The 23063-nt window shown below is 42.8% G+C and overlaps 1 protein-coding gene across 1 annotated transcript; it reads left to right on the forward strand.

Moving 5' to 3' along the window:
* Positions 1–15551: 15551 nt before the first annotated feature.
* On the forward strand, positions 15552–23003 carry LOC106606477 (core histone macro-H2A.2). Its single transcript, XM_014202702.2, has 9 exons — positions 15552–15709; positions 17069–17260; positions 17768–17874; positions 18678–18872; positions 18984–19094; positions 20285–20384; positions 20490–20579; positions 20822–20996; positions 22399–23003. The coding sequence occupies exons 2-9, from the start codon at positions 17089–17091 to the stop codon at positions 22562–22564; spliced, it is 1116 nt and encodes a 371-aa protein (XP_014058177.1). The 5' UTR covers positions 15552–15709; positions 17069–17088; the 3' UTR covers positions 22565–23003.
* Positions 23004–23063: the final 60 nt, after the last annotated feature.

The raw sequence follows: 23063 nt of genomic DNA on the forward strand, positions 1-23063 counted from the left end.
GGGAGGAAAATGGAGTTATCCCGATTGGATTTCTCCAGAAGATTTTCCAGAAAGAGCTCGGTTTCCAACCCGCGCAGGTAAACTGCATCTTAACCCTCCCCTATGGGAAAGGCTTCAATGTCAGTTTTGCCTGTGCCAGCTTCATGAGGGAGTTCTGGGGGAAACTCCAGAACGCCCTGAATACCCAGGGGTCCCTGACAGCAATGTTTGAGGTGACCAAGCTGACGGATAATAGCATTAAAACCGTTATTATTCATATGTACAACGAAACCATACAACCCGAGGACGTTGCAGTTTGGCTTGGCAGGTACTGCAATGTGAGGGGGCCCGTGGTCCAGGTGAAGGATCCTGATGGGATCTGGACAGGGGCCTGGAGGGTCACTGCCCAGCAGAGGGAAGACCCTGGTGGTTATGGTGGGTTGAAAGCCATCCCATCCACCATAGTCCTCGGAGAGAACAGGGGCCATGTTCACTACCAGGACCAGCCCAAGCTGTGCCGTAAGTGTGGTGAACATGGCCACCTAGCAGATGCCTACGACAAGGTAGTGTGTATGAAGTGCCGGGAGGTGGGCCACCGCTACAAGGCATGCATGAACGGAAGGTCGAGCGGTCCCACCTCATCAGGGGCTGCCCCTCTTCCTGGGCCAATAAGGTCAGGGCTGGCAGGAGGGAGATGGCGGTTGCGGACCGGGCTTCCGAGCGCCAGGAGGAAAGAACAGCAGTTGCTGAGGTGGTGGAGGAGGCGGTTGTGGAGCCGGTGGCAGTGAAGGTGGTGGCTGTAGTGGAGGGCGCAGAAGGTGCAGTGGTGGAAGAAGTAGGAGGAGAGGAAAAAACCCTCCCCTCCCCAATCCCAAACATCAGTTTGGGACAGGGGAGGAGAAAGGAGAAAGGGCAGAGAAAGACGGCTCCGGAGAGACTTTGAGTGAGAGCTCCCCAAGTGGGTCAGACAGCATGGGGAAGGAGTCGGAAAGCACCATGGAGAAGGTGTCAGGAGATACGGGAGATGGGGGGAGGTTCTGGAGGAATACCTTCCCCCACGAAAAAGAAATGCTGAGGAGCTCTCCGACCCCGAACAGGGTGAGGAAAAAAAGGGCAAGTTGGAATGGGAGAGCTCCCAGGGGGAGGAAGAGAACCTTCCTCCCCAACTCCCCCATCTAGAATCTTCCCCCCCAACTCCCCCAATCCAAATCTCCTTTTTAAGTCCCGTTTTAACCTCCTCTTCCTGCCAACCCCCTTTACCCCAGAGGGAGAGAGAGAAAGTACCTGAAAAGTAACCCCTTTTAACTGTTCAAATCCCTTTTCTTTTAACACTGTTTAGCTCTACTCACCCCTTTTATGGTTATTAACATCACCACTATTAACGTAAGGAGTGTAAAAACAGAGACACGGGCACAGTCGGTTTTATCTTTTTTAGAAAGGTTAAATTCAGATGTGTTTTTATTACAGGAGTGTGGTCTACCCTTTTTATGCTCTTACAGTAAATGAGAGGATAAGTGGCAGCACGGGCCCTCCATTTGGAGTGGTTCCAATTTGAACAAAAATGACAGTGTTGCCATTTTAATCAAGGTGGTGGTGACGGGGAGGACGGTGGTGGTTGGTGGGCGTGCTCTTTTAGCCAGTTGCACTTTTATGGGGAAGGATTTTAACATGCTAAATGTGTATGGTTTTAACAATAAACATGACCGGTGCGCACTCTTAGAAGACCTGCAGTCCCACATGCTAGGGAGGGATTTCAACTGTGTTTTAAGTAGAGCAGACAGGAGAGGGGCGGGAGAGGATTTTAAGGTAGGTAAGTCAAGTGTTTTATTGCAAGGGTTGTGCAGGGATTTTAAACTGACTGACTGTTTTAAAACCCTGCATCCAAGAGCGGAGGGCTTCACCTGGACCAGTGGTGACGGCACCAGAGCCTCTTGCGTTGACTGTTTACCGGTGACTGTCCCCCAACTGATGATAGAATAACCCCTGCTTTCTTCTCAGATCACTTAATGCTGACGTGCACCCTTTCACTGACTTTGGGAGTGACTGTGGGAAGAGGGCCCTGGAAACTGAACTGCTCCCTTTTAGAAGATGATAGAGTAGTCAGTCAGTACAGGGAGCAGTTCAGCCAGTGGCAGACGCTACAGGACTTCTTTGACACACGTGCACAGTGGCGGGAATTGGTGAAGGGTAGGACGAGGACCTTCTTTAGAGAGATAGGAAAGAAGAAAAGTAAAGAAAAAGATAAACACATGCTGGGACTGCAGAGGTGACTGGAAAAGTATTTTAATCTAGGTCAACAGGGCTTTGATTTTAACCATGAAATTAAAAAAGTAAAGAAGGAAATGTCCTTTTTAGCAGAACAGAAAAGTAAGGGGGTTATTTTAAGAAGTAAGGAAAGGGAGTTAAAAGAAGGGGAGAAGTATACGAGGTACCTTTTAAAGAAAATAGTTAGTAAGGGTAGGACAATGACAGGATTAAAAAACAGATAGAGGGAATAAAATAAGTAGTTGAGGATTTTTATGGGGAACTGTTTGGAGTAAAATATGTGTGTGAGGAAACCATGGGGGATGTTTTAACATACATTGACAGGACCTTACCCAACACAAATGACCTAACGAAATACCTGACGATGACAGAAATTGACAAAGGATTAAAACATTTTAACCTGTTTAGGATAGGGGGCAGTATTTTCACGGCCGGATAAAAAACGTACCCGATTTAATCTGGTTATTACTACTGCCCAGAAACTAGAATATGCATATAATTGTTTGATTTGGATAGAAAACACCCTAACGTTTCTAAAACTGTTTGAATGGTGTCTGAGTATAACAGAACTCATATGGCAGGCCAAAACCTGAAGATTGCATACAGGAAGCGCCCTCTCTGACCATTTCTTGGCCTTCTATAGCCTCTTTATGGAAAATAGAGGATCTCTGCTGTAACGTGACATTTTCTAAGGCTCCCATAGGCTCTCAGAAGGCACCAGAACGGGGAATGATGACTCTGCAGTCCCTGGCTGAAAAACAGTAGCGCATTTGGATAGTGGTCGATCTGAGAACAATGAAACGGGCGTGCGCATGCACTTGAAGAGTCCATTTTACATTTTCAGTCTTTGAACGAAAACGACGTCTCCCGGTCGGAATATTATCGCTATTTTACGAGAAAAATCGCATAAAAATTGATTTTAAACAGCGTTTGACATGCTTCGAAGTACGGTAATGGAATATTTTGAAATTTTTTGTCACGATACGCGCCGGCGCGTCACCCTTCGGATAGTGTCTTGAACGCAAGAACAAAACGCCGCCATTTGGATATAACTATGGATTATTTGGAACCAAAACAACATTGGGTGTAAACTAGAAGTCCTGGGAGTGCATTCTGACAAAGAACAGCAAAGGTAATCCAATTTTTCTTATAGTAAATCCGAGTTTGGTGAGTGCCAAACTTGGTGGGTGTCAAAATAGCTAGCCATGATGGCCGGGCTATCTACTCAGAATATTGCAAAATGTGCTTTCACCGAAAAGCTATTTTAAAATCTGACACCGCGATTGCAGAGGAGTTCTGTATCTATAATTCTTAAAATAATTTATGTTTTTTGTGAACGTTTATCGTGAGTAATTTATTAAATTCACCGGAAGTTTCGATGGGTATGCTAGTTCTGAACGTCACATGCTAATGTGAAAAGCTGGTTTTTGATATAAATATGAACTTGATTGAACAAAACATGCATGTATTGTATTACATAATGTCCTAGGAGTGTCATCTGATGAAGATCATCAAAGGTTAGTGCTGCATTTAGCTGTGGTTTTGGTTTTTGTGACATTATATGTTAGCTTGAAAAATGGGTGTGTGATTATTTCTGGCTGGGTACTCTCCTGACATAATCTAATGTTTTGCTTTCGTTGTAAAGCCTTTTTTGAAATCGTACAATGTGGTTAGATAAAGGAGAGTCTTGTCTTTAAAATGGTGTAAAATAGTCATATGTTTGAAAAATGGAAGTTTTGGGATTTTTGAGGAGTTTGTAATTCGCGCCACGCCCTGTCATTGGATATTGGAGCGGTGTGTAAGAGGTTTTAAGAGGGGTAAGTCACCGGGGGAGGACGGCCTCCCCTTGGAGTTTCATCTGACCTTTTGGGACGTTTTAGCCGACGAACTTCTGACTGTTTTTACTGACTTTGAACAACTTGACAAACTACCTGACAGTTTTAGAGTAGGTATTGTGTGACCCTTTTACACAAGAAAAACAACAGGACTGACCTGAAAAACTGGAGACCGATTACCCTTTTAAATTTTGACTGTAAACTTTTTACTAAGGTTTTAACACTCAGAATGTCTTCTGTTTTAGGGGAGGTGATCCACCCGGACCAAACCTGTGCCATTCCCAGAAGGAAGATCACGGACAGCCTGGCACTGATCCGAGATGCCATCTGTTATATTAGAGACAGAAACATGCGGCTTGTAGTCCTAAATGTAGATTTTGAAAAGCTTTTGATCAGGTCTCGCACCATTACCTCTTCAAGGTACTGCAAAAAATGGGCTTTCCGGACAGGTTCTTATCTTGGGTGGGACTGCTGTATGGGGATATCACCAGCAAAATCCTTGTAAATGGGCATTTGTCAAAAGCAGTGGGAGTACACTGCAGTGTCCATCAGGGCTGTCCATTATCTCCTTTCCTGTTTGTGGCCTGCATCGAACCACTGGCACAGGTCTTGCGAAGGGACCAACGGATCACGGGGGTGGGTATCCCGGGGAGTGGGGGGATGACCGCCAAGTGCGTTTTTTATCATCAACATTTTATGCACCAACCTTTTATCTGTCGACAGGACCCTGGACAGGACTGACTGGTACGGACAAGCCTCTTGGGCATCAAGACAGAAGCCCAATTCTTCGGACCAAGTGTAGACCCAGACTTGACCAGACTACCACTGACAGTTAAAATGACTGACATAAGGGTACTGGGGGTAAAGTTTGACCGGGAGGGAGGAGGAAGCGGCAACTGGAGTGGGATCCGGGGGACTGTACGACAGAGACTTGGTTTTTGGGGACTTCGAGAGCTGTGATTTTACCTGTGCTGTTATTAATCAGTTCTGTTATTATCCCCCCACGAATAACTCTTTTAGCTCTGGAACGGATGCTGTTTCACTTCCTGTGGGGAAGCAATTGGGAGAGGCTGAAGAGGGAGGTGGTCAAGAGACGCAGATCCAAGGGGGGGAAAGGCTTGCCTGACCTCTACTTGTTCCTGGGCAGCCGCTACACAGCGTTACATCTCAATCTTGCCACCTCCCCGGTCAACAACAAGACTCAGGCCCTCGCACGGTTCTGGCTGGGATCTTACCTCAAGAACCTTAGGCTGATCCCGGTCGACCTGCGCTCCCACACACTACGTCCAGCTCCAAAAGTTAAGACATTTTAAACTGGAAAAAGAGGCAGTCACGGTTTTAACTAAACACCGTTCTCTTCACTCTCTTGTGCAGGAGCGGGAACCAGTGTGTCCAGTGCGCAGGCTTGCTACAAGCGAGCCCACAACGGTTTGGCGCAACATGGCCCATCCTGCTCTGCTGAACCGGCACCGGGACCTATCCTGGATGGTCGCCCACGAGATCCTCCCAGTGGGGGCCGTTATGCACTCCTGGGGCATGGCGAGGACACCCACGTGCCCCCGACCAGGCTGCGGCCAAGATGAGTCGGCGGGGCACTTGCTCTGAGAGTGCAGTGCTGCCAGGGACCTGTGGAAGGGAGCAGGCCCCCTGATCTCCCCGTGTCTGCCAGCAGAGGATGACCTAACGCCCCAGCTCGTGCTGTATGTGGTGGGCCGAAGGCCTATTCCACCGAAGGCCTTCACCAAGCTCTGGCCTAACCTCACGTGTCTGAAGGATGCACTGTGGTCCTCCCACAACCTGCTGGTAGTGAAACGAGTAGAGACCACCCCCCAGGCAGTGGCCATGGTAGCTACGGAAGCCCTGGGGTGGTACAGAACAAAGGGGGCCCCGACCCCAAGTGAAGGGTCCCCACAACACCCAAGGTCCCGGCAGCCACGGCCTGACAGCTCTGCGGTGCCTAGGGCGATGCGCCTAGGGGAGGGATCTCCTCTGGGACCCGACGGACAGGACGATAATTGATTCGGAGGAGCAGGAGGCGGCGAGTTTGGCTCACCCTGTTCCTGTACAAAGGACCGAAGACAGCCTTTTAACCTCTAGGACCGGCGGGACGAATTCGTCCCACCTACGCAACAGCCAGTTGAATCCTGTGGCGCGATTTTCAAATACCTTAGAAATGCTATTACTTCAATTTCTCAAACATATGACTATTTTACAGCTATTTAAAGACAAGACTCTCGTTAATCTAACCACACTGTCCGATTTCAAAAAGGCTTTACAACGAAAGCAAAACATTAGATTATGTCAGCAGAGTACCCAGCCAGAAATAATCAGACACCCATTTTTCAAGCTAGCATATAATGTCACAAAAACCCAGAAGACAGCTAAATGCAGCACTAACCTTTGATGATCTTCATCAGATGACACACCTAGGACATTATGTTATACAATACATGCATGTTTTGTTCAATCAAGTTCATATTTATATCAAAAACCAGCTTTTTACATTAGCATGTGACGTTCAGAACTAGCATACCCCCCGCAAACTTCCGGCGAATTTACTAACAATTTACTAAATTACTCACGATAAACGTTCACAAAAAGCATAACAATTATTTTAAGAATTATAGATACAGAACTCCTCTATGCACTCGATATGTCCGATTTTTAAATAGCTTTTCGGTGAAAGCACATTTTGCAATATTCTCAGTAGATAGCCCGGCATCACAGGGCTAGCTATTTAGAAACCCAGCAAGTTTAGCCTTCACCAAAATCAGATTTACTATTAGAAAAGTTTGATTACCTTTCCTGTTCTTCGTCAGAATGCACTCCCAGGACTTCTACTTCAATAACAAATGTTGGTTTGGTCCAAAATAATCCATAGTTATGTTCCAACAGCTGCGTTTTGTTCGTGCGTTCTAGACACTATCCGAATGGTAAATAAGGGTCACGCGCACAGCGCATTTCGTGACAAAAGATTTCTAAATATTTCATTACCGTACTTCGAAGCATGTCAAACGCTGTTTAAAATAAATTTTTATGCCATTTTTCTCGTAAAAAAGCGATAATATTCCGACCGGGAATCTGCAATTAGGTAAACAGCCGAAAGAAAATATATCACTGGGTCGACTCGGGCACGCGCCTAATTCCTTTGTCCTCTGATCGGCCACTTGGCAAAGGCGATTATGTGTTTCAGCCTGGGGCTGCCTCGACATCGTTCAGCTTTTTCCCGGGCTCTGAGAGCTTATTGGAGCCGTAGGAAGTGTCACGTTACAGCTAAGATCCTGACTCTTCAATAAACAGAGGCAAGAACAACAACACCTTGTCAGACAGGCCACTTCCTGCATGAAATCTTCTCAGGTTTTTGCCTGCCATATGAGTTCTGTTATAAAAAAACTGGATTACCCTTGCTGTTCTTTGTCAGAATGCACTCCCAGGACTTCTAGTTTACACCCAATGTTGTTTTGGTTCCAAATAATCCATAGTTATATCCAAATAGCGGCGTTTTGTTCTTGCGTTCAAGACACTATCCGAAGGGTGACGCGCCGGCGCGTATCGTGACAAAAAAATTCAAAATATTCCATTACCGTACTTCGAAGCATGTCAAACGCTGTTTAAAATCAATTTTTATGCGATTTTTCTCGTAAAATAGCGATAATATTCCGACCGGGAGACGTCGTTTTCGTTCAAAGACTGAAAATGTAAAATGGACTCTTCAAGTGCATGCGCGCGCCCGTTTCATTGTTCTCAGATCGACCACTATCCAAATGCGCTACTGTTTTTCAGCCAGGGACTGCAGAGTCATCATTCCCCGTTCTGGTGCCTTCTGAGAGCCTATGGGAGCCTTAGAAAATGTCACGTTACAGCAGAGATCCTCTATTTTCCATAAAGAGGCTATAGAAGGCCAAGAAATGGTCAGAGAGGGCGCTTCCTGTATGCAATCTTCAGGTTTTGGCCTGCCATATGAGTTCTGTTATACTCAGACACCAGCATATTCTAGTTACTGGGCAGGAGTAGTAACCAGATTAAATCGGGTACGTTTTTTATCTGGCCGTGCAAATGCTGCCACCTATCCCCAACAGGTTAACAAAGTGACTTTTTAACATGTCTTAAAAATGTTTTATCTTTGTTAAATCATTTGTAGACATTTTAAATGGCTTTTACAGAATTTGATGTTTTTTTACAAGAAAAAGTACTTTTTATTCATGGTTGTTTCTATTGTTTTTAACAACATGTAATTTTTAACAAACTTAAATGTAATATTCAAAAATGCTGTATTTTATGCTTTTGTGCCGTTTTTATGTACATAAAATGATGTGCAAAAATATATGAACTGTTTTAAAAGAAATGCAACAGTAAAACTTTTCCAAAAGAAAAAATAAATAAATACACATAGCCGATATGGCTGACTTGCTTAAACAAATGTGGTTTCCACTGACAATTAAGATGTACAAACTATGGCATAAGGGGATGACGAGCGGTTAAGAGGCAATCAGTAACTTGGATTAAGACATTAATGAGCGAGCTAGGACAGACATAGTCAATATAACTATTTGTTCAGCACTTTTCAAATGTACAGCTACAGAATTCAGAACATGGGCCGTTCCTACAGTATTCTGCCTGTACACCAAGTCAGAACTGTAGGATAAATAAAGGGGGCATATAAGCAGACAGTGAAAGCTCTTACAATATTCAATGATTACATTTCTCTAAAACAGGCTATAAGCTACATGTGCACCACCAAGTCAGAACAGTAGTCTAAATGATGAGGGGGAAAGGGACCAAATTCTTAGGGTGAGGCACATGGGCTACTAACAGCTTACTACACAAGATACAATTAGTATTACTTTCTTAGCTACAATTAGTATTACTTTCTTAGCTACAGTGTACATATCTCCCTGGCACATTACATAATTTATGCAGCAGCATAAAGACATTTTTGGACTCACCTTGTGCTGTGCTCACTTGAACAGGAAGGTGGTGCACATTTCGTCATCAAAGTCTGGCATTCTCTGGTTTTAAGGTGCTTTCAAAACTGTGAAACCTAAAAAACAAAACAAGGTTGAATCATGAAGTCAGTAATCTTCAGGTTGGAGCTCTAGAAAGAGGACTGAGTTGGATGACCATATTTTACCATTCGGAGCTAGTTCCCCCCCAGAGTTCCCAGTTGTCTTGAACTCACTGAAGTCTGACATTTCCCAGTTCCGAGTTTCCAGTTGTTTTGAACACGGCAGAAGTCATGCCGGATTGACAGCATGGCCAATGTATTCAACCTTTTATGGCCCATGGTGTTGAATGTTTATCTTTTTAAGCTTGGAAAAGAGACCCTTAAACCCAGACTTGGACCACACACCCACTCCATTAAATAGCAGGCTAGTGATTACTTTGCAATGCTTGCAGTTAGCCACTGATTCCTTCCAAACCACTCATTGTTGAATTTGCAATTTCCAACTTGTGTAATGTTTATGTCCAATGGCCGATGAGCACAGATACGTTTTATCTAAAATGTATCTTCATAATTTCTCTTCCTATGACAAGGATTAAAAAGGATTTGCCAGTAGATTGTCGACTTGATTCACGATGATGACTGCTAGCTCGCTAGCTAAGATTCTGAAAGTATGATGTTGACATCAGTCCAATCAAAGCTATGGTAGATAACATGATTTGGCATTTTATCTGTGGCCAATGACCTTGAGCCTTCTTGGATGGGCACGTCTAATGTAACACTATGGCAGCACCCAAGGGGCTTGAATTTTAGAGCTCTACCCGTAGATTTTGTGGTGACGTAGTGTCCCCATGAGTGACAGAACACTGAGCCAATCACGGTGCAACTAGAGTCCATTGCCAACCCTACGCTCCATATATTCCGCTGGCTGCCCCACCACCACAGAAAGCACTGAGCTAGGCTTAAACACCTGCATTTTGGAGCTGCCTTACTCAAGAAAGCAAAAAAGAGACCATGTTTGTATGCAGCTTTATTAACTCAATTATTATTATTTTTTACATTGTTTGCAAACTGATATGTGACATGTATTAATTCCAAAATAACATGCAAAACAGGCCAAAAAAACTAAACAGGTGGGGCTAAACACGTGGGGCTCTGCCCCACCTGCCCTGAATGACGGGTCGCCACTGACGGCTTGGGTCTTTTTTAATAAAGGAATATTTAATTTTCTCCGTTCATAGGAGTAGCATGAATTTGTGCAGGAGGCAGAAATAATGTGGTGCAACTCGAGTTTCACCATAAGCTGGAAGACGTCCCTTGTTGGTCAGTGTCAGTGGAGGAAAGGGAGGAGGGATGTTGAGAGGTGGACCCTCAGTCTACTGCTCTCTCCCTCCGCTGAGACTGACCATCAGATGCAGGTACCATCAACCCAGTAAAAAAATATATATATTTTATTATTAGATAGATAGATAGATAGATAGATAGATAGATAGATAGATAGATAGATAGATAGATAGATAGATAGATAGATAGATAGATAGATAGATAGATAGATAGATAGATAGATAGATAGATAGATAGATAGATAGATAGATAGATAGATAGATAGATAGATAGATAGATAGATAGATAGATAGATAGATTTAAATGTATGCTGACTCGGCTGCGCCGCAGAAGTAATACAATATGCCTCACAAGTAATACAACAATGATCATATAGCCTACCTCAAATAAAAAAAAATTGCCCGATTGGGCTTATAGCTTACTGCACAAACCTCATTGCTACAGTACTGTTTTTAATTGGTTAATGTTGCATAGGCTTATGTTTTTTAAGTAATGTTAAAGAAAAATCTGAGCAGTAGATCTCGACTTGCATTTTGACTCAGAAAAGGTTGTAGACCACTGTTCCAGTGTTTTCCCTGTTAGGACTATCAACATCTTCCTTTACTGTGGCAATTGTGAACGAATCAATGCAATATTAGTCACTTTCAATGCAACATACCGAAACAAAACGAACTATGCAAGAGATTTTGTTGTGGGCAGAACGCATCGGAGTAGGATTCTATTGCATTGACACTCACTACTCAGCCCATACTCTGCACTACTCAGCACGTATTCTGCACAGACTGGTGCGGCATAAACAATCAGAGCTGCAGTATGTCTATATGCAAATAGACAATTGCCATATACGGATCTGTGCCATTTACTTCGAACTGGACTGTGTTTACAGCATGAGCGTTCATGAGTAGATGCGATTGTTAAGATCAAAGTGAGAGCTACATGTAGCCACATGTGCACATTTTGTTCATATCCTTTGCTAGTTAGTGAGTTATTATCCCAGTTATAGATAATTTGTAGTCAGCAATAGGTGAGTGATTATTTCCTATAAGAGCACAAAACAGGTACATTTCTAGACACCTTTGAAAAGCAAATCAGGTAAAGAGCTTTAATTTAGTCCTAAAGGGGCAGTGTTGTATTTTGAGACAGGCTTTAATATGCTAAATAGCCAATAGGCAGAGGGTAGCATAATTTGTCCGATTCTCTGTAAAAATGATATGAAAATAATGCATTGTATTTTGTTAAGTGGTTTATTCCATCAAACAACACAGCAGCATTTTCAGTCACCTCCTTATTTGAAGGACATGTGGATAAAAAGGTTAATGTCAAGCCCTGCATGTTTTTTTTACAAAAGTTTCAAAATGTTACCCGCAAAACATCAGTCTCAACATAAACAGTGAAGAGGCGACTCCGGGATGCTGGTCTTCAAGGCAGTCTGAAGTTTCGGAAAGTTTCCAGCTACAATAGTCATTTACAACATTAATAATGTCTACACTGTATTTATGATAAATTTGATGTTATTTTAATGGACAAAAAAAATTGCTTTTCTTTCAAAAACAAGGACATTTCTAAGTGACCCCAAACTTTTGAACAGTAGTGTATACAATATTGACACTTTCTCAATCAAGAAATTGTCTGTAAGGTATCAGTGTGTGGCAAGGTGTTGCGAGACGAGACAAGCCCAGGAGTTATTTGGAAGAAAATTGGCTGGCATTACCTTCCATTTAATAATTTGCTTAGACAGATCAAAGGTGGAGACAAGTATTCCGATTGGTTTATCTGACATCCTAGTCCCATGTGATTTCTCTTTGATGCATAAAATAGCCAGTCAAACAGGCTTGTGAAATATGGTTAACTGCCCTCATACATTTCTTATGAACTGAAAGTTTGCCTCATGCCTGTAATTGCTGGCACATATATTTGCACATTTTCAATAGTCTGTACATGTCCATTTAACTTATGTTTTATGTCTATAGCCTTTATGTCTATTTGCAACATCATGTCAAGATTCTGTGGGATTACACAGAAAAACCAAATGGTCAACAGCCTACTGTGCAGAATTGACAATGAATGAAGGTGGGCAACCATGATGCATTTTTCTTGGTCTACATGTATGCATCTATGTATGTGTGAATGTATCCATGTAAATCTACACACAATACCCCATAATGACAAAGCAAAAACTCGTTTTTAGAAATTCTTGCTAATTTATTAAAAATCAAAAAACGGAAATCTCATTTATATAAGTATTCAGACCCTTTACTCAGTACTTTGTTGAAGCACCTTTGGCAGCGATTACAGCCTCGAGTCTTCTTGGGTATGACGCTACAAATTTGGTAAAACTGATTTAAATTTGCCTGCATTAAAGTCCCCGGGCACTAGGAGAGCCGCTTCTGGGTGAGCATTTTCTTCTTTGCTTTTGGCCTTATAGAGTTGGTTGAGAGCGATCTTAGTGCCAGCTTCACTTTGTGGTGCTAAATAGACGGCTATGAATAATACAGATGAGAACTCTATTGGTAGATAGTGTGGTCTACAGCTTATCATAAGGTACTCTACCTCAGGTGAGCAATACCTCAAGACTTATTTAATATTAGACATCGCGCACCAGCTGTTATTGACAAAAAGACACACACCCACGCCTCGTCTTACCAGAGGTAGTGTCTCTGTTCTGCCGGTGCATGGAAAATCCTGCCAGCTCTATATTGTCGGTTTCTTCGTTCAGCCACGTCTCGGTGAAACATAAGATGTTGCAGTTTTTAATGTCCTGTTGGTAGGATAATCTTAGTATTAGGGCATCAATTTTATTTTCTAACGGTTGCACCTTAGCAAGAAGACGTGAAGGCATTGGGGGTTTACTCGCTCGCCTCCGGATTCTCAGAAGGATCCCAGATCTGCGTCCCCTTTTCCGGGGTCGTTTCTTTACGCTAAAGGCGTGGATCTGGGCCTGTTCCAGTGAGAGCAGGATATCCTTCTCGTCGGACTCGTTAAAGGAAAAGTTTCTTCCAGTCCGTGGTGAGTAATCGCTTTTCTGATGTCCAGATGTTATTTTCGGTCATAAGAGAAGGTTATGTACACAATAAGTCAAAAAATAAGTTGCAAAAAAATTTATAGAAAAATTGCACAATTGGTTGGGAGAATGTAAAACGTCAGCCATGGTCTTCGGCGCAATCTTTTTCAGAGACTTGTCCCGAGGCCACTTCTGCGTTGTCTTGGCTTTCCTGTTGTAAGGTGAACCTTTGCCCCAGTCTGAGGTCCTAAGCGCTCTGGAGCAGGTTTTCATCAAGGATCTCTCTGTACTTTGCTCCATTCATCTTTCCCTCGATCCTGACTAGTCTCCCAGTCCTTGACGCTGAAAAACATCCCCACAGCATGTTGCTGCCACCACCATGCGTCACCGTAGGGATGGTGCCAGGTTTCCTTCAGATGTGACGCTTGGCATTCAGTCCAAAGAATGTTGTTTCTCATGGTCTGAGAGTCTTTAGGTGCCTTTTGGCAAACTCCAAGCGGGCTGTCATGTGCCTTTTACTGAGGAGTGACTTCCATCTGGTCACTCTACCATAAAGGCCCGATTGGTGGAGTGCTGCAGAGATCGTTTTCCTTCCGGAAGTTTCTCCCATCTCCACAGAGCTCTGTCAGAGTCATCATCGGGTTCTTGGTCACCTCCCTGACCAAGACCCTTCTCCCCCGATTGCTCAGTTTGGTCGAGCGGCCAGCTCTTGGAAAAGTCTTGGTGGTTCCAACGTTCTTCTATTTAAGAATGATGGAGGCCACTGTGTTCTTCGGGACCTTCAATGCTACAGAATTGTTTTGGTACCCTTCCCCAGATCTGTGCCTCGACACAATCCTGTCTCGGAGCTCTACGGACAATTCTTTCGACCTCATGGCTTGGTTTTTGCTCTGACATGCACTATCAATTGTGGGACCTTATACAGACAGGTGTGTGACTTTCCAAATCATGTCCAATCAATTGAATTTACCACAGGTGGACTCCAAATTGTAGAAACATCAAGGATGATCAATGGAAACAGGATGCACCTGAGCTCAATTTCGAGTCTCATAGCAAAGGGTCTGAATACTTATGTAAATAATGCATTTCTGTTTTTAATACACTGGGCTTTCACCCACAACAGTGTCTATGGTTTACAGAGAATGGTGCAAAAAAAAAAAAAAAAAAAAACAGTCAGCGGAGGTCCTGTGGGCAAAAACAGTTTTTTTTTTTATTAAACTTTTAAAAATGTGTTTAACCTTTATTTAACTAGGCAAGTCAGTTAAGAACAAATTATTATTTACAATGACGGCCAAACTCAGACGATGCTGGGCCAATTGTGCGCCACCCTATGGGACTCCCAATCACGGTCGGATGTGATGCAGCCTGGATTTGAACCAGCTACTGCAGTGATGCCTCTTGCACTGAGATGCAGTGTCTTAGACCACTGCGCCACTCGGGAGCCAAATCAGAGCGGTTGAAGAAGAAGGGCAAGAATCGTGCAAATTAACATTCAGGACACAAACAGGCAAATAACGGCGCAGTATAATAGTGGTGTGCAGAACGGCATCTCGGAACGCACAACATGTTGGTCCTTGTCACGGATGAGCTATTACAGCAGACAACCAAACCGGGATCAACTCCTATCAGCTAAAAATAAGAAGCCGCTCCAGTGGGGACCTGATCACCAACACTGGACAATTGAGGAGTGTAAAAACGTCACCTGGTCGGAAGAAATCCCAGTTCCTGTTGCTTCATGCCAATGGCAGAATCAGGATTTGGCGTAAACAGCATTAATCCATGGCCCCATCCTGCTGGTGTCAACGGTACAAGCTGCTGGTGGTGTAATGATATGGGGAATGTTTCCCTGGCTCTCATTAGGTCTCTTGATACCAATTGAACAACGTTTGAACACCACACCTTGCAGAATCCATGTCTGAATAATTCAGGCTGTTCTGGAGGCCCGGTACTAGATTGGTGTACCTAATAAACTGGCCACTGAGTGTGTATATATATATATATGTATCCAGAATTTATAATTGACACATTTTTCAAACTGCTCTATGCATACAAGGCCAAATTCAGTCGTATATATTCAAACACATTGCGTTACTTTCAACCAACATTCTTCTCCCCTTCAAGCCATGTTAAGAGGGCGTTTTCATTCTACTTTCCCCGTACTGAATTTTTCCCCTTTGCAGCATCAGTAGTAGTAGAGCCAGCCCCCTATGTAGCCTATGTACGTACGTTGGTTGTAGTTTTATGAACAGGATCCGCATAAGGACAGCGAATACAGCCATTCCTCTGAGATTTGTGAAAGAGAAGATCAGGCCTGCATCGATTCGTGTTAAGGAGGACAAACAGGTATCAAACTTGGATAATTTCACTCTCGCGCATATCCGGTTTATTGCGTTTTGTGGCGAGCTGCGTCTCGGAAAGAACGTTCCTTTCCGACCAGGTCTGACGAGATTACACATCCAATGGATTGAAAACAAAATGGGGGTTGCGCTGTAGCATGGGAGGAACATAATTACAGAAAGGTTATGGCCCGATGTCCCAGGCATTTCTATTTGAGAACAACAGCCGCGGATGTCTAGTGGATAGGCAACCAATTTAAAGCAAGGCCATTGATTAGATAGATAGATAGTTATTTTATATTAGCATAATCCTGTTGCGATAGGAGGAACCGGTCAGAAGAAAAACGTATCAAGGGGTTATTTTTATTCCTGCATAATGGCGCGTAGATTTATAAACGTTTGTCATATTCATGGATTTGTGCATTTAATATTTCTATGTCGTTTAGGATCTGTCGTTACATTTAAGACTTCATATTTGACAAAAAAAATAAAATTAAATTACTGTTTGTCGAGTAGCCTATTGTAAGCTATTATACTAGGTGTCATGATCTTTTGTTATTTTATTTGTCATGTGCATGTGAGCAATCCAGAATCCAAAACGCATTCAAGATGCACAAATCAATGTATTCTAAATAATATACGTCGGGTCTCAGATTGCAAATGCCATATCCAAAACTGGAGTCTAGGCCACCGCGGCCGTTTTCTGTCCGGTATTATTGAGTTTGTTTACATAGTTACATTTGGGAAAGTACGTTGTCTACCCTTACTATTTTACCTTGAAAAGCAGACTAAATACTATACAAATATGAAGTATTTACAAATAATAAATACAAATACTGATGCGTTAATCAAATAATCCTATATGGCACGCAATTTAATTCTTAAATATTGTAGGCCTCTTATTCCATCGTATTTTGGAATTGTCTTCCAATGATATCTGTTAGTGTGCATTGCTAGTTTTATTCAGTCTCTGATCTTATCAGCTTTGCAAACTGTAGGCCTACACGAGGACGATATGACGCTCCTGAAAGGCCCCTTCTCAACCTGGAATCTCATTCTTTGTTTCTCAAGTTTACAGATCTGCACAGATTTGTTTATACATGTGTTATCAGTTTAAATAATGAGTGGTCACATAGCCTGCTGACAAGTTCCAACTTTTCACGCTCAGACTTGGTTATGCTACATGTACACACCAGCATCTAGTCAATGTATGGAAGCTTCAACGTGGCACATTTGCAAGCTTTTGGAGGAGTAAATTGAGTCTTTATAAAACTCATTTGGGCAAACAAAATAAATGACCCATTTAACATAGTTTCAATCTCCATCGTAAACACTAACCATGGTAAATGGACTGTTGTCTTCCCAGGTAGACGTAGCTGTGGCAAGATGTCAGCCCGAGGAGGGAAGAAGAAGAGCACCAAACTGTCCCGCTCTGCCAGAGCAGGGGTCATCTTTCCTGTGGGGAGGATGATGAGGTATCTACGCACAGGGACCCACAAGTACCGCATCGGCATGGGGGCACCCGTCTACATGGCAGCCGTCATAGAGTACCTGGCAGGTTGTTGTCTCACCTGAATGAAAACACACACATCTTTCTTCAATTCAGTTGTGTGTCCAATATAACAGGAAAAATGGTATCTAAAATATATACTGAATAAAAATATAAATGCAACATGTAAAGTGTTGGTCCCATGTTTCATGAGCTGAAATAAAAGATCCCAGAAATTTCCCATACGCACAAAAAATCTTATTTCTCTGAAATGTTGTGCACACATTTGTTTACATCCCTGTTAGTGAGCATTTCTCCTTTAGCCAAGATCATTCATCCACCTGACAGGTGTGGCATATCAAGAAGCTGACTAAACAGCATGATCATTATAGAGGTGCGCCTTGATGAGAAAACAACAATTGAATCCATTTTAGAACAAGGCTGTAACGTAACAAAATGTGGAAAAAGTCAAGGGGTCTGAATACTTTCTGAATGCACTGTATTTTTGTTCAGTATATAACTGATACTTTATAATTTGTCTGAAGATTTTCTAATGACATTCATTTATTTGTTTAGCTGAGATTTTGGAGTTGGCAGGAAATGCAGCAAGGGACAACAAAAAAGGCAGAATAACTCCTCGGCACATTAAACTGGCTGTAGCCAACGACGAGGAGCTCAACCAGGTACAGTATAATTCCCATTAAAATAGACAAACATTTAGAAAATGTCAGTGCTTGTCGTTCCACTTCATTGCATCATCGTTACACTATATTATATTGCAGTATATTTCTCAATAGGGCTCCATGAAACTATGATGAAGGTTGTCCTTCTGTCTTAAGGGTTCAGGAAGGTACAGATGACGCCATATGGCATCAGGCATGAACTGCCACCGCTTCGTGGTTAACCCCAAGTGGTAAAATGTTTTATTGAGGCCCGATATCCTGACAAGACATACAGTGCTGTGAAAAAGTATTTGCCCCCTTTATGATTTTCTCTATTTTTGCATATTTTTGATACTTAATGTTATCAGATCTTCAACCAAAACCTAATATTAGATAAAGGGAGCCTGAGTGAACAAATAACCAGAAAAATGTATACTTATTTTATTTAATAAACACCCAACAATCAATAACTGGTTGTACAACCTTTAGCTGCAATGACTGCAACCAAACACTTCCTGTAGTTGTTGATCAGTCTCTCACATCACTGTGGAGGAATTTTGGCCCACTCTTGCATACAGAACTGCTTTAACTCAGTGACATTTGTGGGCTTTCAAGCATGAACCGCTTGTTTCAAGTCCTGCCACAAAATCTCAATTGGGGTTTAGGTTTGGACTTAAACTAATTACACAATGTTCTTCATTTTATGAGGATTTTTTTTTTACCACTTGACTAGTAAAGTATTTCTCAGAGCAAAGAAATTGAACAATGATAGACTGAATACCGATTGAAAAGTAAACTAATTCACCTGTTCTTTGGCCTCTTAGCTTCTCCGAGGGGTGACCATATCAAACGGAGGGGTCCTGCCTCGTATCCACCCGGAACTATTGTCCAAGAAGAGGGGCAGCCGAGTGAAAGTGGACACTCAGGTGACCGTGCCAGAGAAGAGGGCGGAACGCGTCAAGAGCATCAAGAAACCCACCACCAAAAAAGGCAAAGGCAAACCAGGCCGCAAGCCAAGGGTCAGTACACATGAATGGGCTTCGTGAATGATGGCAAACATCTCAATATTTGTCCATGTGTTTGTTATAGTGTTATAAGAAGCGTGAATGTGTTCTGTTTTCCATGATAAGAAGAGCACAGAAAATGATAAAGAGGCTGTCGTAGCCAACTCAACAGTGGAAGATGGACCAGGCGATGGATTCACTATCCTCTCAGCGAAAAGCCTGTTCCTTGGACAAAAGGTATCATGTCATGTCAGTTATGACAAAACTGTCATTCTGTGACACCTATTGTAAAGATACTTTTGTATATATAGTGTATGTGGACACCCCTTTAAATTAGTGGATTCTGATATTTCAGCCACAACCATTGCTGACAGGTGTATAAAATCGAGCACACAGCCATGTAATCTCCATAGACAAACATTGGCTGTAGAATGGCCCGTACTGAAGAGCTCAGACTTTCAACGTGGCACCGTCATAGTATTCCAACAAGTCAGATCATCAAATGTCTGCCCTGCTAGAGCTGCCCCGGTCAACTTTAAGTGCTGTTATTGTGAAGTCGAAACATCTAGGAGCAACAATGGCTCAGCCGCGAAGTGGTAGCCAAATCGTCTGTCCTCGGTTGCAACACTCACTACCGAGCTCCAAACTGCCTCTGGAAGCAACGTCAGCACAAGAACTGTTCGTTGGGAGCTTCATGAAATGGGTTTCCATGGCTGAACAGCTGCACACAAGCCTGAAATTACCATGCGCAATGTCAAGTATCAGCTGGAGTGGTGTAAAGCTTGCCGCCATTGGACTCTGGAGCAGTGGAAACGTGTTCTCTGGAGTGATGAATCACACTTCACCATCTGGCAGTCCGACGGACGAATCTGGGTTTGGCGGATGCAGGGAGAACGCTACCTGCCCGAATGCATAGTGCCATCTGTAAAGTTTGGTGAAGGTGGAATAATGTTCTGGGGCTGTTTTTAATGGTTTGAGCTAGGCCCCTTAGTTCCAGTGAAGGGAAATCTTAACGCTACAGAATAGCAAGGTCCATATAGAAATGGTTTGTCGAGATTGGTGTGGAAGAATTTGCCTGGCCTGCACAGAGCCTTGACCTCAACCCCATCGAACACCTTTGGGATGAATTGGAACACGACTGCGAGCCAGGCCGAATCACCCAACATCACTGCCCAACCTCATTAATGCTCTTGTGGTTGAATGGAAGCAAGTCCCTGCAGCAATGTTCCAACATCTAGTGGAAAGCCTTCCCAGAAGAGTGGAGTCTGTTATAGCAGCAAAGGGGGGACCAACTCCATATTAATGCCCATGATTTTGGAATGCGTTGTTTGACGAGCAGGTGTCCACATACACCTTGGTCATGACACGTATGCATTAAGTTTCTTAGTAACTTTGTCATAACTTCAACTCTATATCCCCTTTAACAGCTTTCACTAACAGAGAGTGAAATTAGCAAGATTGGAACGATCAAGGTGGAGGGAATCATCAACCCCACAAATGCTGAGATGGACCTCAAAGAGGGAGTGGGTGAGGATTCCAGACCTGCTCGTCTTTTCATCTTAGAATCGCGAAAGCTTCACAGCCCATTATACTTTTGACTCTATCTTACCTGTTGTGTGCTGTGGTCTGCAGGCAATGCCCTGGAGAAGGCAGGTGGGCGGGACTTCTTGGAGGCAGTGAAAGAACTGAGGAAAGCACAGGGACCTCTGGAGGTAGCATCAGGTATGGAGACACGGACACCCAAACTACTGTCAAATCTGCTGGATGAAAGGGTTTGCTTTTGTATGGTTATAAAAGGATGCAATTACTGAATGTGCTTATCCAAATACCCAAATGTAACATAATCCACTTGATAGAAACATATTGTCTCACCTCACTTCAAAACCAACCTTACAGTACACTGTCAATGCTACATTTAAACTTGCACGTGAAGAGCGAAACGTCAGTGCGTCTTCCTCCTGTAGTTGCGGTGAGCCAGGCCAGTGGTATGCCAGCTCGTTTCGTCATCCACTGTAACATCCCTCAGTGGGGCTCGGAGAAGTGTGAGGACCAGCTGGAGAAGACTGTCAAGGCCTGTCTCTCTGCTGCAGAGGAGAAGAAACTGAAGTCTGTGGCCTTCCCCTCACTTCCTGCTGGCCGGTGAGACTAGTCAACTACAGCTTTAAAGGAAAATTCCACCCAAAAACTATCTTTTGGTATTTGTTTCATTAGTCCATTGTTGTTAGATATGACATTCAAAATACAGAAATACAGCCAGTATGATGTTTAAATCTATACCAGTAGCTAGGTTTCCATCAATTTGTCGAACGATATTCAAGCGAATATTCAAATTCACACAAAAGAATATGCCCATACAGATGCCATATCTTGATTCGATCACTGTCAAATTCAAATGAGCCTCGTGATTTACATACATTCACTGAAAACCCGCAGATCTCTCTTGCTTGCTCAAACGCTAAAGCACCAGACAGAATAAATGTCCTAGTACTGCAACATTCAAAATGTTTAAAAAATGCAGCCATACACATCAACAACTGTCGTTTTATATAGCTTAGTAACAAGCTAGATGTTGGTCTCCACTATGACACACAAGTGTATCTGAAATGCAGCTGTACGCTACATATAGCCTGCTGTAGCCTATCAAACTGGCTTCTTGTGAACACACAACTTTTTTATTTACTGAATAAAAAAACTGAAATTCTATTTGTTTTTAACTAGGTCGATGGTTTGGGCACAAAGTCTGCTTTAAACAGCAAATGTGCCCGCTCTGGTCTCGGCATGCGCTCTAGCCAACAGCTCGCTGATACAGTGCCTACATGATGAAATTATGGATAAGAGAGAGATTGTATTTATTTGTCGATTGGCAGGCAAGCACCATTCATGTCACCAGCATAAAATAAGAACCCTTGATATCTATTGAAAACTAGCATTAAGTTTATCATGCACTTTCACCAACCTGTGAAGTTTATCATCATTTATTTAATCTGTAGCCTAATCTGCATGCTTTTTCATGTTGTAGTGGGAGGACCACACAACATATCACGTGACTGCAAATTTACCTCGTCATGGTTAATCTAACAACAATTGCACAATAAATTGTTTCCACCGGAATTTGTTGCATAATCGTATCACAGCCCCAAAACATATCCACCTTTGTGTAGCGAATTTTGTTTTGTCGACAGTTAGGAAATTTAGACAATTTGACTGTTTCCATCAGGCATGTAGTGAGATTATCAGACAGGCACTTGACTCACAACAATGGTTGGGTGGTAACCTGCTGAGTAACAATAACATTGTTATTTTAAAAGGTACAATTCATACATTTGGTTTCCAGTAATAAAAAAAAAAGGGGCCTCAGCGGTCTGAACTAGGGCTCTCAATTTATCTTTCCTCGTTTCCTTAAAACACATTTGAGAAAAAGGTCCAGGGAGGGACATTGAACCTTATACTCAAATAAGGTTCAGGAAGCAGCAAGGAGATAGGAATCGCAGAAAGACAAATAGAAATTGAGCCCACATCTGTGCATCTCTCCTGGTTCTAGGAATGGATTCCCAAAGCAAACAGCCGCCCAGCTGATCCTCAAGGCAATCTCCAACCATTTTGTCTCCGCAACGACCTCTTCCCTGAAAAACATTTACTTTGTACTGTTTGACAGCGAGAGCATCGGAATATACCTTCAGGAAATGGCCAAGCTGGATGCCAAGTGAAGATGAGCTAGAGAGATGCTCGATTTGGGGTGTTTTTTTAAAAGGTTGCAGTTGTATTTCAGATGGATCTTTGTTTTTGTAGCTGGTATAGTGTGATGGAAGATGCTGTAAGTAGGTGTTTTTGACGACATCGGGTAGCCCTCGGAAGGTGTTAAAACATTTTTTTTTGTGAGTGAAGTACTGTATGCATTTATGTTACCGTCTTCCTTTTACGGGATTGCATTATTTTTAGACTAGATTAAATTAATAATCCCCATGGCTTGTCATTCGTATCCCTTATTTACTGATATTGTTTTTACATTCCATGTACAAAGACAATTTTAACGGTTGTTTTTCTGCCAGAATCACTCTGTAGTTTCTGATACAGTTAGTTTACTAAGAAAAAAAAAAGTGTTTCACATTCTGCTTTGAAATAAAAATCCAGATGTTTTACACCACAGATCCAGCTGTGATTTGATTAATGCATAATTTACTAACACCCATGAATAAGACAACAATC

Source organism: Salmo salar, chromosome ssa01 (genome assembly GCF_905237065.1).
Source record: "Salmo salar chromosome ssa01, Ssal_v3.1, whole genome shotgun sequence".
Taxonomy (NCBI): domain Eukaryota; kingdom Metazoa; phylum Chordata; class Actinopteri; order Salmoniformes; family Salmonidae; genus Salmo; species Salmo salar.